General features: G+C 31.8%; 1 protein-coding gene and 1 pseudogene across 1 annotated transcript; both read left to right on the top strand.

Annotated features, from left to right (window-relative positions):
- The first annotated feature begins 280 nt into the window (after positions 1-280).
- LOC115984903 lies at positions 281-13,544 on the top strand (annotated as a pseudogene).
- Positions 13,545-17,548: 4,004 nt separating this feature from the next.
- On the top strand, positions 17,549-21,221 carry LOC115984904 (zinc finger MYM-type protein 1-like). Its single transcript, XM_031107892.1, has 2 exons — positions 17,549-17,656; positions 19,353-21,221. Exons 1-2 carry the CDS (start codon positions 17,549-17,551, stop codon positions 21,219-21,221), a joined length of 1,977 nt encoding a protein of 658 aa, XP_030963752.1.
- Positions 21,222-21,946: the final 725 nt, after the last annotated feature.

The following is a 21,946-nucleotide window of genomic DNA, read 5'->3' on the forward strand; positions in this document are numbered from 1 at the left end:
AACGTACGAACCAAAGGATCACATGAGGGGTGAGGTCCACCAAAAGCGGTGGCAACTGTATATGGCGCGAGTTGCTCTGTGATAAATATGTATGTCCGACCGAAAAAAAGATAGATATCTGTACCGACTAGACTAGTAACTGTGCACTGGCTGAGTCCATCTTCAAGAAGCATAGTAGTGTATATATAGTAATAAATACACTGTATAGTATACTATATATAGAGCTTGATTGCACTGTTGCACATGCAGTCAGCTAAAAGGAAGTTTTAGTAAAGAAAGTATGGCTTCTAAACCAGGAATTCTCACTGACTGGCCTTAGAAACCTCTTGGTAGCTTTAAGGTGGTGCTCTTAGCTAATTCCTTTTTTTTTTTTTTTTTGCTTGGAAAATCTAATGTTTCACATGCTTGATGGATGTATATAATGTTCACACTTTCGCACCAAGTGTCTATATTTTTCAAAAATGATCATGTGTGCAAATAGCGTGTAAAACGAGTTTGAGGAGATGATATAACTTGGCCTCTTTCGGGTGTATATGTCATCTCTCTCAATGCAGGTGGGTTCCATAGATATGTGAGACCCATTTGCTATGAGAGAAATGACATATACACCCGAAACAGGATATAGTTTTTCGAGTCTAAGACAATTGAAGCCCACTGTCTCTCTTTCCCCTGCACACACGCTAACTCGCACAGTATGTAACTTGTGTTTTTGTTGCTATATTTTCTTGTTAAATGTAGCATAATGGGCCATGTGACAGAAGGGACGTACGGTTAGCCAAGCGTTGAGGGTGGCAATTAAGTTTTTCTTGAAATTACTTTACTAGGGTTTAACACCTTAATACCTTATTGTTTAGTACACAATCGCTGTATATATGAACAAGTTTGTGTGACCAACGTAAGAAAACTAGGAAGAAAGTAAAAAAAAACATACTCTCTTGGCGTTGTTTCTTAAGGATAGTTGTTAACATCCTTTTATTTTTGACGAGGTTATTAACATGCAGATGATGGATCAAATTCAAGTTCAATCTTTCTAACATTTGTACTTAGGAACTACTTATAAGACAAATTGAAAACGACCTAATATATTATGGCTACGTTTTGATAATATATACGACCAAATTAAATGGTTTGCATTTTGTATACTAACTTCTCGTGGTTTCATTGTATCATAGTATTTGATCTTGGCTCCTTGGGCTGTACAAGGCATATATTCATTCATAGTCAAGGAAGAGAGTGAAAGGGACCTAACAAACTTTCTCATACTCCCTTTTCTGTTATGGAGGATGCTTCACAACCAGATATGGATTTCTCTTTCTCGTTATCGAAATGCGAAAGGCAGCAAACTATTTGTTGACAAGAGTCTTGAATTTGAACAAGTTGACAGAGAGCAAAATTGGTGAGTACTGCACAATATGGATCATTATAAGCATCAATAGGTATAGGGATAAAATATATATATATATATATATATATATATTTATTTACAATATTTTTTTGTAATTATTGACATAATCTATTGGATTATTGATATTGTATAATAAAAGTTGTGTCAATGACGAATCCATGTAAAACTAATGTGTTTCTTATCACAAATTACCCTCTTATCAATTTATATATATATATATATATATATAAATAATAGATGGTGTTTATTTTACATATGCTATTGCACACAAAGTATATACACCTTTTTTTTTTTTTCTTTTTGGCACTAAATTCGTGACCTGTGAACTTTTTGTGCATTATGTTTTATGTTAAAAAATTATGTCCCTGACATTACTCATATGAATATATGTATGTAGTCAAAAGCCTTTTAACTTAATTGACATCTCATAGTATTTCTAATGGAAATGTTTTGGGTTTAAATTTCTTCTCCTCCAATTATCAAACTATTCTTCTCTAAGATCATACAATATGCCACAACTTAATGATATTGACTGTGGCTGATGAAAAATCACTTTTACATGAACTCATTACTTTTTTTTTTTTCTTTTTTTTTCATCATTGATAATCGATCCCTTCATAGCTATAGCACATGAATTACATGCACCACTAAACATTTTCTATTGACAAAAGCTAATGAAAATAAAAGTTAAGTACAGATTGTAATTGTCTAAAGCGTGTTTTTTTTTTTTTTTTGGTTATATTAAACTTCCGTATAGGGATGACCAAATATTACTCAATGGAATCGTATGCTACCTATTCAGCAGCATGGTGCAGAGAACTTCACACTTGCCCATTTGGAGAATAGATGGAGTAATTATATTAATTCTACTTCATGTGGGACCGGTGGAATTTCATTACTACTGGCTTCATAGAGGATTACACCACCATTACCTTTACTCTCGCTACTATTCTCACCACCATTCCTCAACTGTCACAGAGCCAATGACTTGTGAGACCTTTATATTTATTATCTTGCTTGTGGGTATAATATGAATTTTATCTACTAATACTTCCCCTTAAATGTATGCAAATAGGTGGGAGATTTTCAGATTCAAAAATAAAATGCTCATTATTATAATATACCTTAAATTAATAATTGATCCTAACAATGATAATTTTTTTGCTGAATCCTAACAATGATAATTAAGACAATAATAAATTAGCTATTTATTAAGATAATAAAAATTTACCACAACTTGATGATATGATTGATTGTGTGTTAGAATTTAAGTGTGTTTGTTTATGTAGGAGTAGAAGATAGTTTAGGATATCAAAAATCTTATAACTCAATTGGACTTCTTAGTATTTCTAATAGAAACATTTAGGAACCCAACTGAAAAAAGAAGATCGTTTATAATTTTATAATTGAGTTTGATCCCATAGAGAAAGCAAAGAGAAGGAGAGGAAATGTTCATGATGAGGATAAAAGGAGAACCTAACCACACGGACGTAAAACTGACGGTTTAATGCAATTCCTTCGAGCGTAACAGACGGTGATTATGCTGACGGTCATAGGGTCAGCTGGCTCCAAGGCTGACGGCATCACTAGACCGTCACCCAAAAAGGTGAAGGAGGTAAATTGAGGCTGACGGACCGAGAATAAGTTTACTTGCTACCCACGCTACGGATTAGGAAAAGTCTTGCTTCCCACGCTAGATAATATTCAAGGGATCCCCATAAGGAAAAGATCCCGTAAAATACGTTCAAGAGGACTCCTATAAGGAAAAGACTTCTACTCCAAGGAAAAGAGGTCAACCTTCTACTAGTATAAAAACCCAAGCACCCTCACAAACCGAGGTACGCATAGTTTACCCTCTCTAGCACTCTAGAGTAGTGAGAATAGTTCTAACTTGACCTTCGGAGGGTGTTTGGCCGGTACCACACCGGTACTCTCTGCTAGGTTATTCCTTTTCGTTGTGCAGGTGCCATTTGCGATCGTACGAGGAATGTGTGACTCACTGGTGGTATTTATTTTCGGCATCATCAGTTCAAATTAGTAACTTGTACTTTATGAGCCATGGGCCATGTCATTCATGTGATGCTAGGTTTTAAAGGTTCAAGAAATGCTTTGCTACGTTTTCGAAAATCAAATCAAGAAATTCTCTGGCATCAAGTCTCAAGTTAAACGGTTAAGAATATCATAGGATGGGTGGGTTGGACGCCATGTGTGTTTGCTATTTGTAGGAGTGAAAGATGTATAGTTTAAGATTTCTAACTTCAATAACATAACTGGTGGGTTTACTATTTTATGGAAAATGATACAATTACTATCAATATTACTATAAAATACTTAAAAAATAATGTGATAATGAATGTTATTGATGTCACTTCCACAACATAATAAAAAAGAATCTGCATGGCTAATGATCTTTTATATAAATTTCCTGTATAGGATTATTGCATGTAACATAGGCTTAGCTGTTTTAGAGCCATTAATGATTGGTGAATTCAGAGAGAGAGAGAGAGAGAGAGAGAGAGAGAGAGAGAGAGAGAGAGAGAGAGAGAGAGAGAGAGAGAGAGAGAGAGAGAGAGAGAGAGAGAGAGAGAGAGAGAGAGAGAGTTAAAATAATTTTTAATCTCATAAATCCCACATCAATAATAAATTGAATTTTAGATTTTTATGAAGTTTTTTTTTTTTTTTTTTTTTTTTTTTTTTAGAGTTTCAATAAATAGCATTCGTTTCTGATGATAACTTTTTATCATCAGATTAAGACACCAATCAGATCAAGGTTTTCGTGAAGTATTAGTAAGCCAAATAAGCAAAAAAGAAATAAAGAATGAACAACATACAGTATCCATAATTTTGAAGATACAAAGGATACTTGTGCACAAAATTTATCCAATATATTTTCTATATCACTTTTTGGTTAATAACATGTTTTTTTTTTTTTTTTTTGGAGAAAGACATAGGACTGAAACACACACACAAGGGAGTGGGAACCTGGGTCTAATATCACAAAACTCACAACATACAAAAGTCGGTAACTCTTGAATGTTGTGTGAAGGCTTTAAACCCATTGGGAGACACACACTTGGGCGATGTGGGACAAACCCACTTTTGTATATTGTGAGTTGTGTGATATTAGACCCAGGTTCCCACTCCCCTGTGTATGTGTGTTTCAGTCCTGTGTCTTTCTCAAAAAAAAGCAATCAAGTGGGTTTGACTCACATCGCCCAAGTGTGTGTCTCCCAATGGGTTTAAAGCCTTCACACAACATTCAAGAGTTACCGGCTTTTGTATGTTGTGAGTTGTGTGATATTAGACCCGAGTTCCCACTCCCTTGTGTGTGTGTGTGTGTGTTTCACTCCTGTGTCTTTCTAAAAAAAAAATAATAATAAAAAAATAACATGTTTTCCTATTGCTACATCGCCTTTTTTTTTTCAAAATGCCATGACATGCCAAACTAGCCATATCATAGCCAGCTGGAGATGGTGCCCTCTACCACTATAGGTAAACACGGATTAGAAAATGAGAAAAGAGTAGAACTTGACTAAATTAACTATTTTAGTTTAGTTAGTACAATTTTAAAATAACTATAAATTTATAGGATGAACAATAAATTTCATAATTTTTTTTTCTCTTCATAATTGCTAATGTGGAAGGTTGTCATTACAAAGTACGATGCCTATAGTAGCGTTTTCAAAACGTCGCTGCAGGTCCATCTAGCATTGTTGAACATGAGGCTACACTACAAAACACAATTTATCACTTTCGATTTTGCAAAAGAATTATTAAATTTTTTGTTTGTAACATTGTTCTTAACCAATTAAAACATGATTGTAACAAGTGAAAATTTTCATTTTAACATTTAAATGGTGAGTTGTGAATATAATATAATATATGATATTACAGGTTTCATTTTCTGCATCATATAAAATTTTGGATCCACTACTCCCTATTTATGCCTCTTTATGATTACATCTATGGTACTATGGACAAATCCTCCGATGCACTATATGAAACTTCTCTCAACAAAGAGGAAGAAGTATTGTCCCATGTAGTGCATCCAACACATCTCACAACACCAGAATCAATTTATCATTTGCAGCTTGGATTTGCTTCCTTTGCCTCTAGCCCTCACATATCAAAATGGAACATGTGGTTAATGTTGCCCATTATTGTCTAAGATTTTAACTTGGATATATGGTCGAACATTTGTGGTTGAGAGGCATCGTTTCAATAAGCTCAGTTTACAAACTTGGGTCATCCCCAAGTATAGCATACAATAAGAAAAAATTTCACCACTTTTTCTTTTATTGTTCTGTTTAAATTTAATTTCTTCTTTTTTCTTTTTCCCCAACTTTGGCCAACATTTTATTTATCTACTTGATGCCACAGCACTTTTTGCAATGGCACAATGACTCTATCAATTATTTAATTGAGCAAGCCATACTTGAAGCTGATAAAAAGGGCATTAAAGTGTTCAGTCTAGGTCTCATGAACCAGGTAAGTGTTAGTTTTCTCTTATTCTTTTTATTTTTTTATCTTTTTTTTTTAATTCTATTTATCTATCTTTTTTTTTTCTTTCTTTTCATATATGCACTGGTCAGATAATTTTTTTTCCCTTTGGTGGTGCACTTGGAGACAAGTAGAGTTAGTAGACAACAATATGAACGCATATCTTTTGTTATAATTATGATTAAATAATTAAATTAACAATTTCTTAACAATTTACATAAACTTTTGAAAATGGTTTGTCTCCCATTGTATTAGAGACTAAGTGATCTTAAGTTCGAACCTATTTTTTATCTCTCATTTATCCTAAAACCTGCAAATATTATTTGAGAAAAATAGTCCAATGGACATGACAAAATATACCAAAACCAATTAACCATTAAGCATTATTGGAGATAAATGGTTGAGTGGGCTTGACATATATAATGAACCCAAACCAACCAGCCCAAAATATTCAAACCCATCACCTGTGGTTTGGTTTGGATCAATTATTTTAGCACCTACAGCTTAGCTTGGGTTAATGGTTTTTCAGCCCATTGAGGTCAGTTTAACTATTTTAAAAAGGGCAATGATACATTGATACTCTTAGTCTCTTACACTCGGTTTTTTATTTTATTTTACTGATACATCCACTTTCATGCATTAAAATGTGAATATTTCTGCATAAATTATGGACATTGATGTAAAATAGTGGATGTAAATGAGTGTAAGAGGGTATTTTCCTTTTGGAAAAACCCCTTCAAAACCAACCCGGACACACCCGTAGGTCGGTTCTCTCTCTCTCTCCATAAAGTTTAAGACTTAAGTGATGCTAGGGATACTATAATTTTAATATATTAATAGGGACAGAGCTAGAATTCTTAGTTGAGGGGGTAGAAGTTTAAACAAAAAAAAAAATCATAAAAATCCAAATAAGTATCTATTTAGTGTTTTAAAAAAATAAAACTATTGTTTCTTATATATTATATTTCAATAATCTATGAAAAGGGAACTAGACAATTCTTTTAAATCTAAAAAATCGTCAATGATTGTCATAGAAGGAATAATTATTATTACAAAGTAAACATGAATATAAGCACCATACATAATTCATTAAGTATAAATTTTTTACTTTTCTAAAGGTATGTTCATTACTTATCAATTTATAATTAATCAGTTTGCAATTTATGAATTTATATATTATCAATTTATTAGCTAGTTATATTACTATGAGTCACTAAATTTGGGTAAGTGTCACAATTTTATTTAGTTAAGTTGGTGTGACATTTTATGCAATTGTTCTGTCTTAGTTAAATATAGTCACACATAAAAGATAGTCTCTAGACAAAGAGATACAAAAGTCAAAAACACATAAATCAGTATGTAAAAAGATTCCAAGAGATAGACAAAACACATAAATGCGTATGGAGGAAGAGAGAAAAATCATATGAGTCACTGACTCACTGGCCAGAGAGTCAAGCGTTGCAAAATGCAAAGAGAGAAGAAATACTTGCAATGATAATGAAGATCTAACTAGCAATGGTGAATGAGCAAAGTGTACATGCATGGCTGCTGGCGATGGCAGTGAGCAGGGGCGGAGCCAGGAATTTTTGTTTGGGGGGGCCAAGTTGCAACACTAATATATTTATTAAGACAACTCCATGCACACACATAAATACACATGCTTTTTTTATTATATACACACTTTTTTATTTGATAAGTTATATATATACACACACCCAACAAAAAAAGAGCTTAATATTTTTAATCAAAATTATGTTTGATGGCTATCTTTCATAAAATACATTTTCACAATTTTCATAGTGAAATTCTTAAAAAGTTTCATTTTCTATAAAAATTATCAAATTTTATACTAATGTAAGTAAAATTATTCAATTGAACTAATGTAATTTTCAAACACAAGAATGATCCAAAACTTGGAGAAACAAATTAGGCTCCAAACATATTTGAAGTTATTTTGCTTTGACCCATTGTGTGGCAACTAAAGAGGCATTTCATGTGTAGTTTAGTGATAATAATTTTTTAATGAGTCAATGACTTGTTAATTGCCACATAACAGATTGAAAAAGATAAATTTAAACATGTTTGGTGCAAAACTTTTTCAAATATTTAACAAATATAAAAACACATTTTACGATAAAAAATAGAATTGTGAAAAATAAAGTTGTCTCTATAACTATTAGACCTTTTTTTTTTTTTTTTTTAAATCATCATTGGACTAATTCAAATACTTAGAGGGGGCCAACTCTTATTTTTGTAGACTAAATTTTGAAAACATTAAAATAATTTTATATATATTAAAAAAAATTTCAAAATTTTGGGGGGGCCATGGCCCCCCCACCCTTCAACATGGCTCCGCCCATGGCAGTGAGGCATCGGCTTGTAATTTTCTCTTTGAGGTTGAAATGGTTTTTATTTTGTTATCACAATCTAAAAATGGGCTTACTTATTTTGTTAAAATTTTTAATATTGTTTAGGCTGAAATGGATTTTATATGAGCTAATTTTTGGTGTTGTTTGGGCCATTTTTGGGTTTAGGGTGCAAGAGTATGGGGCTGATCTGTGTTATTGTTTGAGCATTTTTTTGGTTTAAAGGGCCAAGATTTTGGACTGGCCAGGTTTAATATTTTTGGGCCTAACTTTTAAATCAAGCACATTATATATATAATATATATTTTTTTTCAAAAATATTAGGGGGGGGGGGGGGGGGCATTGCCTCCCTAATGTCAAACTTAGCTCCGTCCCTGTATATTAACCATACAAATTGATTTGTCAACTTTTAATTTTTAAACACAGGATTTAAAAAAAAAAAAAAAAAAGATTAGATATTTTTTTATTATGCTATTTTTTTATATAATATTTATTATGCTATTGATATGACATCCATCATATTATCACCATCATGCTAATTTGTAAATATAATGTAATAATATTAGTAGGAGATTTTACATTTTTTTCTTAAAATTTTTGCAGGGTGAGGAACTCAATAGTTATGGTGGTCTATATGTCCGGAGGCATCCTCAGCTGAAAATAAAGATAGTGGATGGATGTAGCCTTGCAGCTGCCGTAGTGCTAAATAGCATTCCCAAAGGAACAACACAAGTGCTCCTTCGAGGCAAAATCACTAAGGTTGCTTCTGCCATTGCATTTTATTTATGCAAATGAGGCATTCAGGTATATATGTTTAACATCTAATTAGTTTCATGTAATTTTATTAAAAAAAAAAATTAGATTCATGTAATAATTTTTTTCAAATTAAAAAAAATACATGTAATAATAAGACCGAAACCCATAATTGAAAAATTAATTTGATATCACAATTAAAGTGCAGCACAAATATTTACTCTTTTTTTGCCACCACCAAAAAAAAGGTTTAGATTAATTCGTGGTATTCGAGCTTTTTTTTTTTTTTTTTTTTTTTTAATTTTGACCAAAAAACAAAAAATCTACCTTGCTGATAAAGTATTTTTGAAATTATAGTAAAAAGCATGTATCTAATAATTTTTTATACAAATCATTTGAAAATCCAATAGTTGGATTACATATTCTCTATATTTTTAATACATAAGCCAAAGTTCATATTAATCGAACATCATTTATTATTTGATCTATAAACCGATTTTTCATACATAATTTTAAAATACAAAAACTTGCATTTTAAAATTTTAATTGATGACCTAATTATTGATTTTTAATTATATTGAAATTTTGTAAGCAAAGAGAATATATATACAAAGATAATAGTGTAAGGATTTATCAAAATTTGCATCTAAATAAAGAATATTGAGTTGTGTATCTCTCTCTATCTCTCTCTCTCGTGTTGAGTGTGATAGGAGAAATACATTATGTTGTATAGTTCAACGAGGTTGGATTTTATTAATGAACTACGTACATCACGAAGTGGTGCTGTAGTCGGTTATTTGTACAACCATTTATGAACTTTGATTTTTTAAGAAAAGCTCAAAGACGGAATAGCTTACAATTATTTTGGGATGAAATGGGCCAAAAACAAGGTAAACTTCTGCTTTTACCTTTTAACATGACCTCATTTTAGGTGGCTACATTACATGAGGAGGAGTACATGAAGCTTAACAAAGCCTTGGACAAGAAGTCTGAGAGTAGTTTGATCCTTTCAAAAACCTACGCTCAAAAGGTGAACCATCAAATATTTAAGCCTATGCTCAATTATTCTTGAATATTTAAACTACTCTTTCACTAATTTGTAGATTAGATGAACATGCCACTGGCTAAAATATTCTAATATCTAGCTAGAAATGGATTTTTCAACCATGAACAACATAAAAAACACTACAAAGTTTTACAGATATGGTTAGTAGGAGATGGATTGACTGAAGAAGAACAGTTGAAAGTGCGGAAGGGAACATCATTTATTCCCTATTCACAATCGCCACCAAAAAAATATCGTAAGGACTGCATGTACCATTTCACACCAACAATGTTGATTCCCCCTTCTCTTGTGAATATCTACTCTTGTGAGGTTCGTAATGTTAGATTAAATAAATGAATAAATTTATTATCTCCTAATAGCTTAAATTTTTGAGAGAATCAGTAATTTAATATAGTATTAGAATAAGAGATTTTGAGTTCAATTTTCTGTGTCCACCTTATCTTCTATTTAAATTTACATGTGTTAGGCTCTACCCAATTTAATATTACCATTAATGGGAATTTTGTGATAAGAATCAGTCACTCCCTTTCGTTTGAAATTTAATGCTGAATGACACTATTATTTTAAATTTGATTTTTCCAATCACTTTGCTGATGGAAGCTTTGAAATATATGGGTGCAGAACTGGTTGCCAAGAAGGGTGATGAGTGCATGGCGTATAGCTGGGATGGTGCATGCATTAGAAGGATGGAATGAGCATGAATGTGGTTACACAATGTCCAACATACAGAAAGTTTGGCAACCGATCGAGTCTTCATCATGTGTAGTAGTGGTACACTCATGGTCGCTCCAGAAGCTTATAAACCATGAGTGAGAGGGTTACTTAGGCGATGTGGGACTCGGGTGAGCCTAGGTGTCAATCACCTCAAGGGCAAAAATCCTTGGGCTCCCACCCCTTCCTGACAAAACCGTGAGGGACTGGCTCCTCAGAGCGGACAAATACCGATTGGTGCGAGTCATGTACTCACAATTATCATTTTAGGACCTTTCTAGTTTTTAGTTAAGTACCTTAATAATAGGACTTTTAGGTTAAAAATTATTATTCATTTTCTCTATTATTTTATTAGAGTTTAAATTAGGAACATAATTATGGAAACATGTATGTTTCAAACTTGATCAATATCTTTTTATTTGATGCGAGTTTTGAAAATCGAACTATTTGATTGCATGTTCTTATTATATTCTCTATGTTTGCGAAATTTCAAGAAAATTAAAGATCAATAACTATGTCATCAATCAAATATTTAAATTTTAAGTCTTTGTGATCTAAAATAATGAATAAAAAATAAGTTTATTAATCGAATAATAAGTAATATCCGATTTGAAAGAAATTTGACATGTATGTTAAAAACATAAGGACAATGATATCTAACGGTTAGATTTTCAAAATTCACACCTAATAGAAAGATATTAACAGAGTTTGAAGGATTTTTTTCCAAACTAATTTTGAGAGAAACCTTTTTCTTAAAGGATATTCCTTTAAAAAAAAAATATATATATATATATATATATATATATTTTTTTTTTTCTAAGATGGATAAACAATTTTCTAAGATGGAAAGAAACCTTTTCCTTAAAGGATATTCCTTATAAAAAAAAAAAAAAAAAAATCTAAGATAAATAAACAATTTAAGATGAGGGAGTAAAATTAAGGGGCAAATGTTAAATTAGAATGCTCTACATTTCAAATGAAATGAAGAGTATCCATGTATTGGTGAAGACTTCGTTTTGTATTTTATTTTTTGTTTTTTTTAATATAATAATATATATTGTGTCATATTAGTTAAAAATTATAAATGATATGATACTATATACATATTTAGAAATCAATAATACTTTCTTATATTTTCCAGCAAACGTGGAATTCCAAAATCAAACTAGAAAACCTTTAAAACTACTTCCACATGGACCAGATTTAACACCACACTTTCCTCCATATGGACAATTCTTGTGTAAATTCATTTTCTTCTTATTTCCATTTTTATTAAAAGGGTAATGTTATTATTAGAGAGCCATAGGACCCGTTGGATTAAGGAGATAGAAAAGTGGGAGGGTAGAAAATGGAGAGTAAATGAAAAATTGGGAGAATAGAAAAGATTTTAGTTTTTCCTCATGGTGTTTGATTGGGGGAGAGGAAAAGTAGAGAGATAGAAAACTCCATTATTTATTTATGAAGAAAAATGAGAGGATAAATAATGAAATTTGTATAAATTAACTCTCATGCCCCTATTATATATATATATATATATATATAAAGATTTCACATTTTTTTTATTAAAAATTTGTATATGAATGAACACTTCATTACAAAATATATGTAAATTAGCATAAAAATCCAAAATAGATGAACCAAAAAAAAAAAAAAAAATCCAAATAAGAAGGGGAAAAAATCTATGGGTAATTGAGTAAGAGATTATGCAGCGAAAGCATCATGGCTCCATTTGCTTTGGAAATTTTTATTTTACAAATTCTAAGGAAAAGTCTATGCATATGTTGTGACATAGTTTTGAATTTATATTTAAGTGGAAGTAATATACAACTCAATGGGATGTCATAGCATAATGATTTATGATAGACTTTGATTGTGGTTTTCTTTTATCACAACCTTGGAGGCTCCTTCACCATTTAGAATTATTGGAGATTACTTATTGTAGAAACTATCGTTTTTTTTTTTTTTTACTTGAACATGTGGGTTTCGAAATTTATATTCACCATGGAGGTAAATTATAGTGCAATTCGGGTTGAGTGATAGGCATAAAAAAAGAAGAAGGAATTCTTCATAGTTTAATTTCTCTTTCTGTGGTGATGGGAGATAAATTTGTATAGACCAATACGATTGTGACTTTAGAGTAGCCCAGTGGAAGCATGAAATTGGTTTAGCTTGTGATGAATCCAGAGGGCTAAATTCTTATAAGTGGGGGAGATTGTAATACTCGGGAAAAAAAAATTAAAAGGAGGGATATTTAAGTAAATGTTTTGTGGGGCCAATTTTATAATTTGTAATTATAAGAGAGTTTTTAGAAAATAAGGTTGAAACCCTAGCTATATTTACGCTTATTAAATCAATGTATAGAGAGGGTTGTAATCTAAGTGCGGTACTTGAAGGATGGCTCACATCCTTGTCTTTCCAAGTGTGATATAGCACTAGGAGCTATAGCCTTACCTTTTAAGGCATTAATGGTGGCAAAATAAATAAATAAATAAATAAATAAATAAATATATATATATATATATATATTTATATATTTATAGAAAAATATAATGATAGGTGGAATTTGGTGTAAGATAAGCAGACAAATGTGAGATATTTTTAATAGTCTTTTTTTTTATTGGGTACAGTAACAAGTCTTTCTTGAATTATTTGATTATTGAGTAAATGGTGTTTGTAAATTTGTTAGGTGAGATCTAAGGATTTTAGAGAAAGTGTTGGGGAGAAGTTCTTTGTGATGAGCTAACTGAGGTAAGTAACCTTATCCTAATTGGGTTTTATTTTGTTTATATTAATGTATTTTTTAACTACTGAAGATTGTTTATAATTGTTAGATTTTTTATTTCTATTGTATTATTGATTTCGAGTAAAGGATTATTACAAAGATATTTTAATACTAAGTATATGATTTTTATATATATATGTATTTGAATAAGATATATTTTTGTTAGAAACTATAATTTCATCTATATGATTATGAACAATCTGACTATGAATTTATTTTAATACCCAACCAATGGGGGTTATTCATTGTTACTCTGATACCTAGCCAATGTGGGTTATTCATTGGTACTCTTATACTAGTATTAAGTGGGTGTATTTTATTCTTGAAAATTTTGAAATTGATTAGATTGTTTATTAAAACTTCTTCTTCTTATTAAAAGGAAAAGAGAGTGAGAAAAGAACAAGCAAAGGAAATCTTCCTGTTGTTTTGTGATTGATCTTTTGAAAACTCAATTGATAGTTTTGCCTAATATAGTCGACCTACCTAAGGTTAGTTTGATTTGTAGGAGATTCTCAAAGGTTTAATTGTTGAATGATAGTTTACTATATGCCCTATTAAAAATTTGGAGTGCTTGATCATTATTAGGGAATTGACTATTGCAGAACTTTATTTCGAGGTTAAGGTTTGATGTTAGAGCTACGATTCCTCGATTTTAGTTTATATGGAGTTAGGAAATTAATGGAAAGTTCGTAGTGTGAAGGGAAAATCAATTTGTGGTTATTGTAGTTCACATTATATTATATGTTATTATATAAATTCTGAGGGTGTTTAAAGAATTCAGCAATATATCGGTGGACTTCCTTGGATTCTAATGCTAAGGACCAACCTTCTTTTGGATCATTGTCCTTGTTAGCATTGACCTACATGGATTACCATTGCCTAATTTATGTGCGAGGTAGTCCCTAAAAGTTTTTGAGACATGTTCTGTTACTTAGAAGTTTGAGGTCCTAATTTTCTTTCTATGGACTTGGAGGATTGTTTAATATCTTGGGGAATAAGTTTTGATGCCAAAAATGTAATTCTTTGAATTTTAACTGATAAGAGTTAACGGATTGGCTCAATTTAAAAATAAGGTGGATACAACACAAGAATGTGGTAGTATTGAATTGGACAAAAGAACCATAATTTTGATTGGATATTGAAGGTTTTGAGATGGCAAGAGAGTTTATTTTGAAAGACTATTACAATTTGAATTATAGTTAATTGTGGTACATTTGTTTTATTTTGACAAGCAGTTAATAATTATAAAGTTGCAATGTACTCTAAGTTCTAGGCTGCTGGGACAATATTATTTGCTAGTAAAAAAAAAAAAAAAAAAACAAAAAACAAAAAGGGGGTTTAAGATACTTCATGGACTATTCCCTTCTAGCCGATGTATACTTAGAGACTTGTTTTCATAATAGGCAATGTAATTAGAAGGAACCCATCCCTTCAATGAGTTCCAACCCAAGTATCATCTAGAGGTTAAAAGTGAATAAATGTTACTTATTTGTGAAGATAATTTATGATTAAGATAGACGTTCTATGACAGACCCTTATATCAATGCTTAATAGATTATTTATGGAGACTTTGGAATTTCTATCTTACAAAACTTGAGGTAGAAAAGATATAGTGATATACACTTATGTTGTAAATTTTTTTTGAACTTAGGAAGGATTGGAAATTTGGATGCACTACTTGATTTTGAGGTAGAGAATTAAACGGATGCTAGCATTCAATGGTCTATGGTGAATCTCAAAATTGTGGATTTCCCTAGTTGTAATTTTTGGAGACTACTTAGGCCTTGGAATCTTGTTGAAATTAATAATTGATGGAAAATTAGTTATTTTGGTTAATCTAAATGAATGGGCCTTGGAACTTTTATTCATATTGAAAGGAACTTAGAGAGCTATTTAGACTAGAGATATGTATATCTTTAAAGAATCTTATATTTTTTGTAATATGGTTGTTCTTAAACTATGGGTAATTGAGTATGAGATTATGCAGCAGAAGCATCATGGCTCCATTTGCTATGGAAATTTTTATTTTACAAATTCTGAGGAAGGAAAAGTCTATGCATATGTTGTGAAATAGTTTTGAACTTATATTTAAGTGGAAGTAACATACAATTCAGAGAATAATGATTTACGGTAGACTTTGATTATGGTTTTCTTCTATCACCACCTTGGAGGCTCCTTCACCATTTAGAATTATTAGAGATTACTTATTGAAGAAACTATCGTGTTTTTTTTTTTTTTTTACTAGGTTTACTTGAACATGTGGGTTTTGAAATTTATATTTCTCTTTCTGTGGTGATGGGCGATAAATTTGTATAGACCAATACGATTGTGGCTTTAGAGTAGCGAAGCGGAAGCATGAAATTTGTTTAGTTTGTGATGAATTCAGAGGACTGAATTCTTATAAGTGGAGAAAACTGTAATAATCAAAAAAAAAAAAAAAAAGGAGGGATATTTAAGTAAATTTTTTGTGAGGCCAATTTTATAATTTGTAATTATAAGAGAGTTTTTAGAAAATAAGGTTGAAATCCTAGCTATATATAAGCTTATTAAATCAAGGTATAGGGAGGGATATTTTGAGAGAGGAGATTACCCAAAGGACTGAAGTAGAAAATGATTGACTACACCCTTGAGGTAAGAGCTTAAGAAATCTTGTTTTTTTTTTTTGTCAAATTTAGACTTTATGGGGTATTAGAATATTTTCTTATGTGGGTATTTTGACCAGTAGTTAAACTATTTAAATATACAAAAGTTTTAAGAATGCAAATGAAGAAAAGCTTAGATTTATTTTTTTTGTAAACTGGATAGTGTACCTGCAGATTTTTCTAGGTCTAGTGATAAACGCATATTGAAGTTGTAGATTTAAGCGGGTGAGGGGTCAAGTTTCTACACAGTGTTTGTATCAGGAAACTGTATTGAATTGATGGATTTGGAGAAAAACAAAGGTCTAGTGAGTGTTGGTTTCAATTTGAGGTCTAACAAGTTTTTTTTAATAAAATAAAAAATAAAAAAATAAAAAAGAAAAAGAAAAAAGAAAAAAGAGGTATACGTAACAGTGAATTTTGTGGAAGATGTATCGGCTACAAAAAAAAAGAAGAAAAAAGAAGAAGAGAGGGCTGTAATGTAAGTGTTGTACTTGAAGGATGGCCCTTGTCCTTGTCTTTCCTAGTGTGATATAGCACTAGGAGCTATAGCGTATAGCCTTACCTTTTAAGGTATTAATGGTGGCAGAATATATATATATAGAAAAATATAATGATAGGTGGAATTTGGTATAAGATAAGCAGACAAATATAAGATAATTTTAATAGTCTTTTTTTGATCGAGTATCGTAATTAGTCTTTCTTGAGTTATTTGATTATTAAGTAAATGGTGCTTGTAAATTTGTTAGGTGAGATCAGGGGCGGAGCCACATAGTGGCTTGGGGGGGCCGTGGCCCCTACAAATTTTTTTTTTCCCATTAGACTATGAAGAAAAAATAATTAGGCCCCCCCAACCTTAGACAGCCGGCCCCCCCTACCAATTTCTCACCCATTCTCCCAGGCCTCAATCAAAAATTAGGAACATCCTCAAATTAAAAAAAAAAAAATTATCTGTTCTACTTTCAAGCAAAAAAAAAAAAAAATTTACAGAGAAGCCCACGGCAAGCTAAGCCCACGGTGAGCCCAGTAGCTCGCTCACGGCAAGCCCACGCATTCTCAACCAAAAAAAAAAAAAAATTATAGAGAATCAGAAAATCCAACCATCACGTCGCTGGCAGAGAAATCAAATCGGTGGCAGAGAAAGCATACCCCAATGCCCGATACTGCCTATACAGAGCAAATCAAACTCAACAAAACCAAACTCAACAGCAAACCAAACACAGAGAGAAACACAGAGAACACAAGAGACAGAGGTTTTTATCTAAAAAAAAAAAAAAAAAATCCCCAATACACAAATAAAAACCAAACCCTAGCAAACCCACGGTCATGTCGCCACGACGCCGCAGCTCGCTCGTCGTTGCCGTCGTCGCTCGCCCCTCATCGCAGATCAGAGATCGGCCTCTGCTCCGGTGCTCCCTCCGGCCCTCCCTCAAGGTATTTCTCTTATTTTCTCTCTCTCTTTATCTCACTGTCACTAAAATGAAAAATGAAACGAAATTTTTGTAGATCGTAGACGCCAGACGGTAGATCGGTCATCACTCATCGGAGATCTGTTGTTGACTCGTTGCTTCCTCCGCTCCGACTCCGGTAGTCCGGCCCTCCCTCAAGGTTTTTCTCTCTGACTCTCTCTCTCTCTCTCTCTATCTCACTGAATGACTGAATGGATAAATGGAAATGAAATCTGCCTGAGTCTTTTTATTCTTTTAATTTTAATAGCATCTCACTCTTTCATTGGGTGATTTTTACTTTTTTTTTTTTTTTTTTTTCTGTTTGTCTTTATAAATTTGTCTTTATCTTATCCGGTTATTCCTTTTTGTTGGTCAATGGTCAGTGTGTTGGTTTTTAGTGTAAACCAACATTATTAAATAATAATTAATATTTATTCAAAAGCTAATAATTAAATTATTAGCTATCATTTATTGCAATTTTTTAGGAATTGTTTAATTGTTTATTGCTATATTTTAGGAATTGTAACAAAGGATATGTGTTTCACTCTTTTAAGGCTATTTCTTAGGAATTGTTTAATCATTTATTGCTATAGTTGACTTCAACTTTATCTCTTTAGTATTTTATAGCCCGTATGTTTCCGTAGTTTATAACTTTTGTGCGTTACAAACGGGAATGAAACTCTCATTCCAAAATAATGCGTAATTTACTGTACAATTGGAAACAAATCGGCAAACGAGAGTTTTATTAATTGTTACGTATGTATGCGTATTTTACGTGTAACATACGTGTAATTACCAACTAGGATTAAGCATTATAATTAATGACAAATAAATTAAAGCAATATAGTTTATTGTTATGCTAAACAACAATAATTAAAGCTATATAATTAAATTAACCAATACATTATAAAACACAAATTAATTAAATTATTTTTGTTTTTGTTTGAGGGGTTAGTATTAATTAAAGTTGTATTAAAAATGGGTTGACTGTTTAAATTATAGTGAAAATTTTGTTTTTTCCTTGAGTATGAATAACATTCATATAACTAAGCAAAAATTTCTAATTAAAATTTTATTTTTTAAAATTCTTTTCAGGTTAATTGAGTCATATTCTTAAAGCTAAAAGAATTATGAGCAAACGAAAAACAATTGATGCATTCTTTAAGAAAAAAGATATTAGCAATTCAGAAATTAGGACACCTGTGGCTGTAGAAATAAATGTTAATACTTCGATGCTTGATGAACACCCCTCCAAATGTCCAAAACTTCAATCTGAAGAGATAGATCGTGATCCAGGAACACGTAAACAAATATGTGAATTTCCTATCAACAAACAAGATGAAATCCGACGAGCTTATCTCATAAAAGGTCCATACCAACCTGAAGATATAGTCTGTCCATATAATGATGATACTCATCGTCGTCGATTTCAACCTTCATAGTTTGTTTCACATAAGGATTGGTTGGAATACTCACCTTCAATGGATGCATTATATTGTCTACCTTGCTACCTTTTTAGTAAGAAACCAATAGGTCGTCCCGGATCAGATGTATTCATTTCAACAGGTTTTAATAATTGGAAAAAGGTGAAAGATGGAATGAATTGTCCTTTAATTCGTCATGAAGGGAAAGAACCAAACTCTCCACATAAAATTGTTGTGAAATGTTGCGAGGATTCATAGAATTATTCACGACATATTGACAAGCTAATTGAGAAACAAACGTCAAAAGAATTAGAGAATAATCGGTTGTGGTTCAAAACCTTAATAGAGTGTGCTCGATGGCTAGCATTCCAAGCTTGTGCTTTTAGAGGTCATGATGAAAGCCTTGATTCAAAAAATAGAGGCAATTTTATTGAATTGATAAAACTTACATCAACTTTCAATGACAAAGTAGCTAGTGTTGTCTTGGAAAATGCTTCTGGAAATGCCAAATATACATCACCCACAATTCAAAAGGAGATTTTGCATATTCTTGCTAATAATGTGCGAAATGCTATTCGTGAAGAAATTGGAGATGCAAAATTCTGCATTCTTGTTGATGAAGCTCGGGATGAGTCAAAGAGAGAGCAAATGGCCATCATTTTGAGATTTGTTGATAAAGAAGGTTTTATTAAAGAGCGTTTTTTTCATGTTGTGCATGTTAGAGACACTATTGTATTGACTTTAAAGAATGAGATATGTGCTGTCCTTTCTCGTTATAACCTCCATATTGAAAATATTCGAGGTCAAGGATATGATGGGGCTAGTAACATGCGTGGTGAATGGAATGGATTACAAGCTCTTTTTCTTAAAGATTGCCCATATGCTTATTATGTACATTGTATAGCTCATAGGTTACAATTAGCTTTAGTTACAGCATCTAGAGAAGTAAAAGATGTTCATCAATTCTTTGATCATTTGGTTAATATTATCAATATTGTTGTTGGTTCTAGTAAGCGTAATAATGAATTGCAACATGCTCAAGCAGAACAAGTTGAGAATATGATTGCTTCTAGTGAAATTGAGACTGGAAGAGGTGCAAACCAGATTGGTACTTTGCAACGAGCTGGAGATACTAGGTGGGGATCTCATTTTCAATCTATTTGTAGTTTGATTAAAATGTTTGATGCTACTTGCAAAGTTATCAACACTATTTCTGAGGAAGGGGCTAATTATAAACAACGCGGTGATGCCGAGGGAGCTTATCAGGTATTAACATCATTTGAATTTATTTTAATCTTGCATTTGATGAAAGAGATAATGGGAATTACTAATGTTCTTTGTCAAGCTTTGCAACAACAATCTCAAGACCTTTTAAATGCCATGCATTTAGTTTCAACTACAAAATCACTTATTCAAAAGTTGAGAGATGATGGATGGGAGCCTTTACTTGCTAGTGTTATATCATTTTGTGAGCAACATGAAATTAATATTCCTGATATGAATGCTCGTTACACTAAAGGTCGAGGTAGATATCGTCATCAAGATGACGATTTAACAATGGAACATCATTTTAGAATTGGCATATTTACAGTGGCAATAGACTTTCAATTGCAAGAATTGAAAAGAAGATTTTGTGAGCTAACAACGAAACTTGTCATTCTTAGTTCAACTTTAAATCCCAAGGATGCTTTTAGATTATTCAAAATTGTTTATATATGCAATTTGGTTAAGAAATATTATCCTCAAGATTTCACTGAACATGAACAAGAACTTTTGGAGTCTCAATTGCGACATTATGAGCTTGATGTGATAAAACATCCAGATTTTCAGAATATGAGTACGATTTTCGAGCTATGTAGGGGATTAAAAATTTCAGGAAAGTCTAAAATATATTTTTTGATTGATAGACTTATTCGTCTTGTGTTGACCCTTCTAGTTTCTACAGCAACTACAGAACGAGCTTTCTCAGCTATGAAGTTGTTAAAAACAAGACTTCGCAATAGAATGGAGGATGAGCTTTTGGTAGATAATATGATAGTTTATATAGAAAATGAAATTGCAGGGAATTTCACTATAGAGATGATAATGGATGAATTATATTCCATGAAAAATCATCGTCAGGCATGATTTGATTCGGTTGATGACCCGACCTGACCCGAATAATAGGAGATTTACTGAGGCTTAGTCCATGGAGCGGAGGCTTGGGCAGACAAAAAAATTTTGGCTCGTTGTAACCCATTGTGAATCCTGTGCGCAGGATATAAAAGAAGTTTTTTTGGTGATTAGGGTTTTGTCTTGTTGTTGTTTTTGAGGAAGAAAAACACTGTAGCCGCACATTGTAATTTTCTTTGATAATAGTGAAATCCCTGCAACTCTGTGGATGTAGGCAAATTGCCGAACTACGTAAATACTGCCTTATGCGTGTGATTGTTTTACTTTTGGTGTTTTGTTTTCTCTATTTTTTTGTTTCTCACAGGTTTGAAATTTCGGTTGAATTCCCAACACGTTCAAGTATATAATAATATATGAAAGTTGATAATTTTGTATCCAATAGACTTAAGAATTATATTTGGTATATCTCTATTACAACCTGGCCCCCCCAAGTATGTATTCTGGCTATGCCCCTAGGTGAGATCTAAGGATTTTAGAGAAAGTGTTGGGGAAAAGTTCTTTGTGGTGAGCTAGCTAAGGTAAGTAACCTTATCCTAATTGGGTTTCATTTTGTTTATATTAATGTATTTTTTAACTACTGAAGATTGTTTATAATTGTTAGAATTTTTATTTCTATTGTATTACTGATTTCGAGTAAAGGATTATTACAAATATATTTTAATACTGAGTATATGATTTAT

Source organism: Quercus lobata, chromosome 4 (genome assembly GCF_001633185.2).
Source record: "Quercus lobata isolate SW786 chromosome 4, ValleyOak3.0 Primary Assembly, whole genome shotgun sequence".
Lineage (NCBI taxonomy): Eukaryota > Viridiplantae > Streptophyta > Magnoliopsida > Fagales > Fagaceae > Quercus > Quercus lobata.